This window comes from Sitodiplosis mosellana, unplaced genomic scaffold (genome assembly GCF_009176505.1).
Source record: "Sitodiplosis mosellana isolate CC-2019 unplaced genomic scaffold, AAFC_SMos_1.0 Smas_scaffold_6181, whole genome shotgun sequence".
Classification (NCBI taxonomy): Eukaryota; Metazoa; Arthropoda; class Insecta; order Diptera; family Cecidomyiidae; genus Sitodiplosis; species Sitodiplosis mosellana.
The window spans coordinates 4,459,383-4,468,666 of record NW_022601422.1 but is presented as its reverse complement, the minus strand read 5'-3'; the positions used below and the strand labels follow the sequence as shown (position 1 = coordinate 4,468,666).

Here is a 9,284-nt window from a genome sequence, read left to right as displayed (position 1 = left end):
CAATATTTGGGTCACCCTAACTTTTCATCAGGTGGGGAAGGTCACCCAAATTTTTTGGCTTTGCGAGTTTTTGGCCATAAGAAGTTTATACACCAAGTTTGAGCGAAATCGGAGAGGTCATCTGCAATTTTTGTTACACTTGGTGTGGAATGGTCGTACTGCTTTTGAGTGTGTTCCTTCTCCAATTCTCCTCTCCCATCAAAAAACATGCGAGGAGAAGTGATGTCAAAATGAGTATCGAAAATTTGAAACAAATAAAAATAAAAATAAGAAACGATTTCAGGCACGAACAAAATTACACAGAACAGATCGATATCGATGAATTGCGAATTCAAAATTCTCAACAAATCAAAGAAAAATAAAAATTGCGAACAAAAATCACTTCATACACAATTTTCACAGCAAAAAATGGTATCTAGCCATGAAATGTTTAAAATGGATTTTCGTATTTTTTTAGGTTTAAAAACGATTGAATTGTTGGCGAAATTGGGATCATCACATGGTTTTTATACAATTTTTATTTTTATCTTCATTTTGTTATTGTTTCTTATGTTGTTGACTAATCAAAGCATGATTCATTTTGCAAAATTTTACAAGAAACAATTTGCTTCTCTGAGCACTGTTGCTATTTCCTTCTCTCTTTCTCTCTCTCTCTCTTTTTCTATTCTCCTCTGTAGTCTTTCACTCTGTCTCTCTCAATTCTCAGAGCACCTCGAATGCACTCAAATTCTATTTGTGATTAAAACCATCAAGTGGACTGATATTGTTTCTTTCTTTCTTTGTGTGTTTTTGTGTGTGATCAAAGTATAGACAATTCCTTTTATTTTCATCCATTCTATTATATTATGTTTTGTCGTAATTCGTTTTTTTTTGTTTAGATTTTTTCTTTTATGGAAAATCTCTCAAATGTGTTCCGCTTATTGCATGATTCGTAATTTTTTTTTTGTTTCTCTTCAAATTTTGTTGCGCTTGGTTAGCTGTGTTTTTGGATATGGTTGTATGTGTATGTCGTGTGGGACATCAAAGAAGTTTTCTATTTGGTCGCACATAGTAATTGTCTTCTGTGCAAATGATCGTGCGAATATCCGAGTTATAGTCTCACATTCATCATCAATTAGTCGATGGCAGTGCGTCATCGTTTGTGTGCATCATCAAGAAGAAAGCTTCTTCGTCGTCAGCGCGAGCGCACAAACAGTCTTTTAATGTTAGACACATTGCAAATGAGTTTGGATGAATGAATTTGGTGTTTTTCTAATTCGCATAAACTTTATTCGTAACCTCATTCGAAACGGAATGAAAACTCAATAGGAAAAAAGGTCAAAGGCAAGAAGAAGAAGAGACGAGCACTCATGAAATTGCTCTTAATCGGTGCCGTGTTAAAAGCCAAGATTGAACTTCTACTAAAAATCATCGCCACCCATTTGCAAATCAAATTCTTCGTCGTTGCTGTCATCGGTTTGATTGTGAATATAGCGAGATTCTGGGTGGATTTGAAACGTGGCCAAACGCCACAAAAGGTATGCATCCGCCTCAATCACAATTCACCACCATTTTATTCCAAATTTCACTCAATTTCCAAATTAACCGCATTTTTTCTCTAATCACATAAACACAAAACGATTTCTTTTAGCATTACTACTACGACTACTAACTGTCTTAAATGGCCCACACCAAGCTAACAATCGCTCTTCCTTAGTCTAACCAATATCGTCAAATTCCATTCGAAATACAAATTAAAAAAAAAAAAAAAATAACACATGTCCAGTAGAATAGTATGCCATAACCATATAAACAATAGGCGATAGCCATTTAGACCGTAAGAATGCACTTGGTGTAATAAAACTCACGAGTAATCAAATCGTAGGTGGTTGATTCACACAGAAAACAAAACAAAATAAAATAAAACGCAAAAATAATCATCAACATTGAAAACATGCACTGAAATGCATTTAATGGCCAAAAATGGACATTTACCAGTCCATTAAAATGCTACACAGAAGTAGTACACAAGGCTGACCAATTTTTTTTTCAACCAAATTCTAGAATAGAAAGTAAAACACATCTGTTTAAAGAAAATCATTTCTTTTCATTGGAATCGAAATGTGAATATAAACGATGTAATCTATTTTAAAGCCTTCTGAAATTGGCATTTTTGCATTGACGTAATGAATCAAAGCGAGAAATTATCAAAAAAAAAAAAAAAAAAAAAATTAAAAACACAATACGGGGATAAAAAAAGACTCTTTGGCATAATATAATTTGATGTAGAAAATAAGCCTGAATTCTAAATTCATCATTTTGTCGTCTTACATTAACATCATTTCATATATTTGGATCGAACGTAATAAATACTCAGTCATTTACATTTTACATACGCTTTTTGGTGATCAGAGTACGTAATATGCAGCATAAAACAAAAAATATCGCATTAAATGTTATCATGACAGGCATGGATTTATAACGAAATTTAAAAGGGAGTGTTCCATTCGAGCCACAAAAAAAAATACAAAAAAAAAAAACGGAATCGCACGCAATCACCCACCGAATCGTGTACACAAATTACTCTTGGTTTCGATTCACCAAATTGGTTTTATATAAGAACTTTATGCGTTTATGCCTTTAGGTTGTATACCTCGAAAATGCACATCATCAGCACGTTTACGAAGATAGCCATGACGATAGCTGGGGCAGTTCGGGCAGTTCGGGCAGCTACTGGAAACGATCGTTGCCCATCGAAAATAATAGTGCCGAAAATGTGCCAGTTACATCGAGTTCCGATCGAGTCAATCAGGTTAGCTACAGCACAGCAGTTCGGCAACCGGTCAATGTCAAACAAACGGCCACATATGGTGTCAGCGCCAGTGCTAGCAGCTATCGCCAACCAACAACATATGAAGAATACAATGCGAGTCCACAGCTTGCTCAATACACCGATCCACATAGCATCGTGTACAGTCAACAAATGCCACAACAAACTTATAGCCTTAATTAATTTAAACAACGAACCCAAACAACAGAGAGAAGACATTTGAAAGAAGAAAAAAAAACAACAACTCAATAAGAAGAAATTATATGGGAAAAATTTCACACAATCTAACTGCCCAATTAATCCCGAAAAAATAAACATCAAATCATTTTCTACTGAATTCGTTGATTGGCGAAGCTCGAAAATAAATGATTTCCTTTCATTTACCTGTAACTTAGTGTTAGATATTTATTTATTTATCTATTTTTGTTTTGCTTTGTTCGCTTGTTTATTTATTTAACTAAAATAAAGACAATTTGATACTATGCGTTGCGTTGACATTCTTATCTTCTTTTTTTTTTTGCAGAGATTTTGCTCTTTATATCGCCCTTCTATCTTTTTGCCGGCTTCGAAGCGGTCAAGTCTCTCTTATAGTTTAGATAGAAACGCACACAGAAATAGTAAATTATTTCATAAAATGAGATTGCCGAAAAGCCAATGAATAGACTGTAGATGCCACCCAGGTTAGCTTCGGAAGAAATTGGAAGAATTTAAGCATAAAACATGATCCAAGTAAATTCTAAATAACCAACCAGTTAATGACAAGACATTTGTAGCAAGTTCCTTTTGAATGGCTTTGAACACTTGCTTTCCAAACGAAATATGGACGACCAGATGCTCTTCAGAAAGATCTCGGCTGAAAACAATTATTCATCATTTCAATTAGTATATTTTTAAATTAAATTTCGGCTTTAGACATTTTTTCACTAGAAAAAAAAAACCCACTAAAATGAGCCAACATCAAAATAATTTGGCTGTAATCTTGATTGGCTTGTAACCGCCTGATAAGATATTTCCACACAATTCGGCATACACTCACAATTCTTCGTATCATTTTTCTCCTGATTGTATGTCGACCCTAAAAAAAAAGCATGTTCCAATTGAATTCTCTTGAAATGAAAAAAATGATTAAAAAGAAACAAAAAGTTTATGACGTAAAAATTAACAAAAATTCACTCTGGCCAATATCAATCAAAATTGTATATTTTGTTGAAAATTCGGTTTTTTTCTTCTTATTTTTCATTCAAAACACTTACAATATTTGTCAGTCAAACATTTGATATCTAAAAAATCGCAAATTTTCGTCGATTTGGAGTACATGGAGAAGTAGTATGGCAAACAATGGCATGCACTTTCAATTTTAGTCAGAATACATTCCAGTTTGCAATTCAATTCTCTGTATTCGGCAAAGTATCTGAAAATTAACACGGTTCAATTTTTCGCGTTCATATATTTTCTCATGGAAGAAATGATAATAAAAAGAATTGCTAGATTTACTTCAGTTGTCTTTCCCATTCATATAAGCAATTTCGTTGATCGATCGGTGTTTGGCCAACATCTTCTGAGCACATATTTACTTCGGGTATTATGTCAATCCAATTCTCGGTTGACCGTGCCAACGTACTTTCAAATAAACTCGTGCTCGCCGATGTATTCGATTCATACACTAAAAATCGTGCCGATTCCGATGATATGAATGTTTTGGGACTGGGTCGCAGTAACAGCGACATTGATGTTCGACCATCGGGAGCCCAAGAATTGCTGCAAGAAGACAACATTGATTGGTTGTGATAAATATTTTGGCTTTTGATTTTAGATCGAGAGTGGTGAATGGGAAAGTGGCTCACTTATAATAACTTCTTTTATTAAATATGCAGCAAAGACCATACTGACTGGTCGATGGTTGAAACAAATCCGAACAATTGATGGGTTTGCCTTCAAAACGGCATCGCACAAATACATCATCGCATGACGTCTGCACCATATCCATTACATTTTGAATCAAATACCGATTTGTATCCACAATATTCTGAAGGACCTTTAACTCATTTACATCATAGGCAATGGTTGTGAAAAACCCAGACGATTGTTCAAACATTCGGCTTATATTCTCACGTGAATGTTCAAACTTACTGAAAACATTCTTTTTTTTTTTAAACTTTTTTATTCCTTGGAAAAAATTTCTCTTTTGATCATATGTGTCAATTATTGGGCTTACATTGTATCCATGAATATTGAAAGACGATGCGAATCAATGTGAGTAATTGGACAGAACGCAATTTTTGGTAATCTCAGTGTTGGCAATGGAAGATGATTCGAAGCAACTGTCATTCTGGTGGAATTACTCTTGTAACGCAACCAAAAATGTGCAACCAAAATATTACAAAATATAAAACTCAAAATCAGTATTAAACTCCAGAAAACCCTGCAAAGTTGGAAGAAAATTGAATCAAACTGAACATAAAAAATTCCAACCAAATATTTGAATTCTCACTTGATTGATGTTGCTCGTTCGCTTTGCACATACTTCAATCCGGTTATACTTGAAACGCTAATGTACTCATTGGTAGTTTTGAGTAGACACGTTTTAAACGTGGATTTGCTGGACTTTTGATTTGTTTCCTTCATATTTAATGCCTCTGTTATATTCGCTGGAATAATTTCAACTGAATGCAATTCTCAATCCAGACTCGGTATTCCATTTGCATCGCGCTTTTTGATTATGACACCTAAGTCTTGTCATAAAATGTTGATAGAAAATATTCAATGTTGTGATAATAGTTGTCGAATGAAGAATTTCAGTACTACACGTACGATTTTTGTAGGTTCTAGGACGATTTTTGGTGTACCTCATGAATATTTAAGCAGATATCTTATTCATTTTCGAGCCATACAAATAGAGAAAATGATTCATGTATCGAAAATAATTATATGTTGTGCAGGACATGCGTATATAAAGCACGACAATCATAATTATCCTAGATCAGTGCATACACTTCACCTTTGGAAATCGATATTTAACGATTTTATACGATTTTTTTCAAATATTTATCGATGTTTAACGATGAATTAGATTTCATCTTTCGTTTGACATTGTAATAATATTTCCATTCCAATAAATAAAAAATATGCATTTGGGAATTTTTTTTTTACATCTCATAGTTGACATGTTTATTTATTTTTTGTCAGCTACTAAGATATGGATAAATTCTATCCGATAAACACACTTTTTTTTTCTTCATTCCATTCAACAAATATAAACCAGTGCATAATTTTTCAAACATCAGCACAAACATATAGAGAAAAAAAAAGACTTTTTTATAATAATAAAACCAATTACATTGGTATGATAATGGCCACACGTTGCTAATTACACAAAATATATCATTTGAATATGTTCAATCGATTTAACTTGTTATTAATCACGGCCTAATTTGCTTGAGTAGTGGAAGGTACAATTTAGATCATTTGGTATTTTTTATAGCAGCCGGTGTGAAATACATGGAATCAATGAAGCATCGAGTGATTTCTGCTACCAACGATCGATCGGATAGGGTTTGGGCCTGTCCATACAACGCCATCTAATGCAAGAATATTTTTGACAATATGATTAACCAACATTGCCCACTGAATTGAAGTGTATATATTTTATTTTTCTATTGTATACCTTTCCTTCGATGGGTTTCTCGGGATTTTTCATTAGTTCGGCTACGGCGGCTGTAACATCCTTGATGAACTGATCAGCCATGCCATCCATTGTATGCATCATCGTAACGCAAATATGAATTCTGAAAATATTTTTTTTTATTTTTAACCATTTCTGTTTTGATTACAGTCAAAAATCGTCCCAGTTCTTACCCGGACGGAAATTGAAGTGTGTTCAAATTCCAACCAATTGAACACAATGCATCCGACAATCGAAGAATATCAAAGTCACGCGAACCAATTGCGATCACAGATGTAGCGGGTGTACCAAAAATATAAATACCCTTGATTTGACGCAAGTAACGCTCAATGTAACGCGTTGTGTCTATAACTCGTTTTGTGGCCTCAACATAGCCATCGATGCCAAAGTGGAGCATCGTTGCCCAGCAAGCGGCAATCGAACCACCAGCTCGGGAGCCATTCACTGTTGGCGAACCATATACACCACCCGGCCAATCCGTTGTCATTGTATATTGATGGTGACGATACTTTTTGTGTGAGTACAAAACAATGCTGCAACCCTTTGGCGTGAATCCATACTGTGTGTAAGTGGAAATTGAGAAAAAATTTACACATTTTTTTTAACATGAAATTTGAAATTATCAGAGAAAAAATAAATATGGTCTTTTTAGAAATTGGCATTGTCAATTGGCTTCATAGTTGCCAATGCTTGGAAATTTTCTAAATCAAAATGATGAGGTTAACCTTGGATTTACGAAAGAAAAAAATTCAATGAATTTTGTTTTTCATTTTTCTTCCATTGTGGTTGAAAGAAAAAAAAAACCAACCTTGTGCGGATCAGCTGATATGCTAGTGACTCCTTTAACGCGGAAATCGAATGGTGGCAGTGGATAACCAGCTCGTTTCATGAACGGAATCAGAAATCCGCCCAAACATGCATCAACATGTACTGGAATGTTGTGTTTCAAACCGAGAGCGGCAATAGCTTGAATGTCATCCATTGTTCCATAGGGGAAGTTTGGTGCAGAGCCAATGAGCTGAATAAATTGGGAAAAAATGTTAATTTTAGCACAAACAAAATTTCACTCTGAAAAAAGCGACATATTTTTATACGCAAAAAAAAAACGTGAAGAAAAAATGCTTCGTCTCAAGAAAAAAAATTTTCTATAAATTGTACGCGTATCAAACCATACCATGACAGTGTTTTTGTTGATTGCTTTGGACATTCGCTTAATATTGACTTTGGTGGTGACGGGATCAATGTCCACATAGTTGACGTGAATGTTAAAATACTGCGCCGCTTTGTCGAATCCAACGTGGGCGGTGCGTGGCATTACAATATTTGGTCGATGAATTCCGTTGATCTCTCGGCCATAATCACGGTATGCTTTGCAGGCCATGATCAATGATTCCGTTCCACCGGTTGTCATCTTGAAATTTAAGCCATTTTTGTTATTTTTCATTTCCCAAAAATAAAATTCAATCAAAATTCTTACCGTTCCAACAGTTTCATCGTCACCGTTGAACATAACGGCGCACATTCGAACCACTTCAGCCTCCATTTTATTGATACCGGGAAAAATATCTGCATGCAGTGGATTGGTGTATGCCGTTTTCTTGTACACATTTGAAACTAATTCGCACAGTTCGTCATTGAAATTGTAAACAGCACCTGAAACCCGGCCCTCTTTCCATTTGTATTCACCAAGTGACAAATACTTATCGATATGCTCGAGCAATTCATCGTTTGACAGTCCAAGCAATGGCAGTGTTGTAAAGTATTCCAAGTGTGCGGTTCTCTCTCGAACGGTTTTTTCCATTGAATCGGACACTTTGGCAATTTCATCATCGATTTTACGCTGAATTGCCGGCACCATGCGAATCAATTTGAAAAACTTTTTTTTTGTCCGTGAACTGATTGCTAAAATGAATACAGTAGACGTATTTAATTTAACGTTAATTAGAATATGTGTAATGGAATTTGCTTACTTTCGTCATGGTTGATCTGTTCCCAAATCCATATTGTGGTCATTAACGAAACAGCTGTGATAGATGCCACTTGCCATGGTTCTTTGTTTGCAAATAATGCATTCACTTGTCGTGTAATGCCACTGAACCAATCACAAGATTTGTACATATTATGTTCTCTGTTTTGCGCTTCTATTCAGTTTTCTGAGACTGAATCGATTTGGACGAGGGTGTGATTAACCTGCGATAGTGTCTCAAAAATGTGTAGATGTTTACGTTGATAATCGGTTGCTCTGATTTCTTATCACATTCAATTTATCAGTTCAAGTTGAATGACTATCGAAAAAATAGGCTTGGGTTTTGTACTTTGACTTTCATTTGGCACTTCATAAAATTACACGGTTACTTTCAATCATCAGGCTTGTTTTTTTTTAAGGTCTGCTATTATATAGTTATTTCTTCTTTTTTTTTGTTTAGTAAATAAAGTAATCAACTTAAAAAAGAAATTATGATATATTTTCACTTTGGTGTGAATGTACACAGTAAGTGAAATGTCAAACCGAACATTGTGTTTGAATTGTCATTCGGGTGCGTCAAATATAGGCGATGATTCATATTGGATTACCGTTTTTGGACATACTGCTGAAATTCAACACTCACACATTATGGCTCGTGCATACACTTACATACAAACGATTTTTTTTTTTGTCGTTGTTGTTGATATTCAGAAGAGAAAATTGAAACAGAAACAGAATTAAAGTACAATGAACGTCTATAATCTATTCTATATACGCAACGCATCTGATGAACGCACCCAAATATTTTAAAATTTAAACTTTACGTT

At 34.6% G+C, this 9,284-nt stretch overlaps 4 protein-coding genes across 6 annotated transcripts in view; 2 read left to right on the top strand and 2 right to left on the bottom strand.

Annotated features, from left to right (window-relative positions):
• LOC129576256 (uncharacterized) overlaps positions 1 to 3,293 on the top strand; it is a 14,548-nt gene extending 11,255 nt beyond the window's left edge. The window contains exons 5-7 of one of the 3 annotated variants that reach the window (XM_055460973.1): positions 458 to 502; positions 1,309 to 1,517; positions 2,654 to 3,293. In XM_055460973.1, the coding sequence (XP_055316948.1) occupies positions 458 to 502; positions 1,309 to 1,517; positions 2,654 to 2,992 (593 nt within the window). In that variant the 3' untranslated portion in view covers positions 2,993 to 3,293. Of the gene's footprint in view, positions 1 to 457; positions 503 to 1,308; positions 1,518 to 2,623 lie in introns of all 3 variants that reach the window. The other 2 variants (XM_055460972.1, XM_055460974.1) reach the window with 2 other exon arrangements.
• Positions 1 to 9,284, top strand: part of LOC129576258 (probable 28S ribosomal protein S16, mitochondrial) — a 78,814-nt gene that overhangs the window by 19,728 nt on the left and 49,802 nt on the right. The window lies entirely within an intron of this gene.
• On the bottom strand, positions 3,352 to 5,434 carry LOC129576240 (sodium channel protein Nach-like). Its single transcript, XM_055460947.1, has 8 exons — positions 5,334 to 5,434; positions 5,025 to 5,231; positions 4,654 to 4,938; positions 4,304 to 4,567; positions 4,063 to 4,220; positions 3,752 to 3,884; positions 3,559 to 3,662; positions 3,352 to 3,494 (listed from the first exon to the last, which is right to left on the bottom strand). The coding sequence occupies exons 1-8, from the start codon at positions 5,432 to 5,434 to the stop codon at positions 3,358 to 3,360; spliced, it is 1,389 nt and encodes a 462-aa protein (XP_055316922.1). The 3' UTR covers positions 3,352 to 3,357.
• Positions 5,948 to 9,076, bottom strand: LOC129576254 (sphingosine-1-phosphate lyase). The gene is made up of 7 exons (XM_055460966.1): positions 8,462 to 9,076; positions 7,969 to 8,393; positions 7,666 to 7,902; positions 7,300 to 7,509; positions 6,665 to 7,050; positions 6,474 to 6,594; positions 5,948 to 6,387 (listed from the first exon to the last, which is right to left on the bottom strand). The coding sequence occupies exons 1-7, from the start codon at positions 8,607 to 8,609 to the stop codon at positions 6,271 to 6,273; spliced, it is 1,644 nt and encodes a 547-aa protein (XP_055316941.1). The 5' UTR covers positions 8,610 to 9,076; the 3' UTR covers positions 5,948 to 6,270.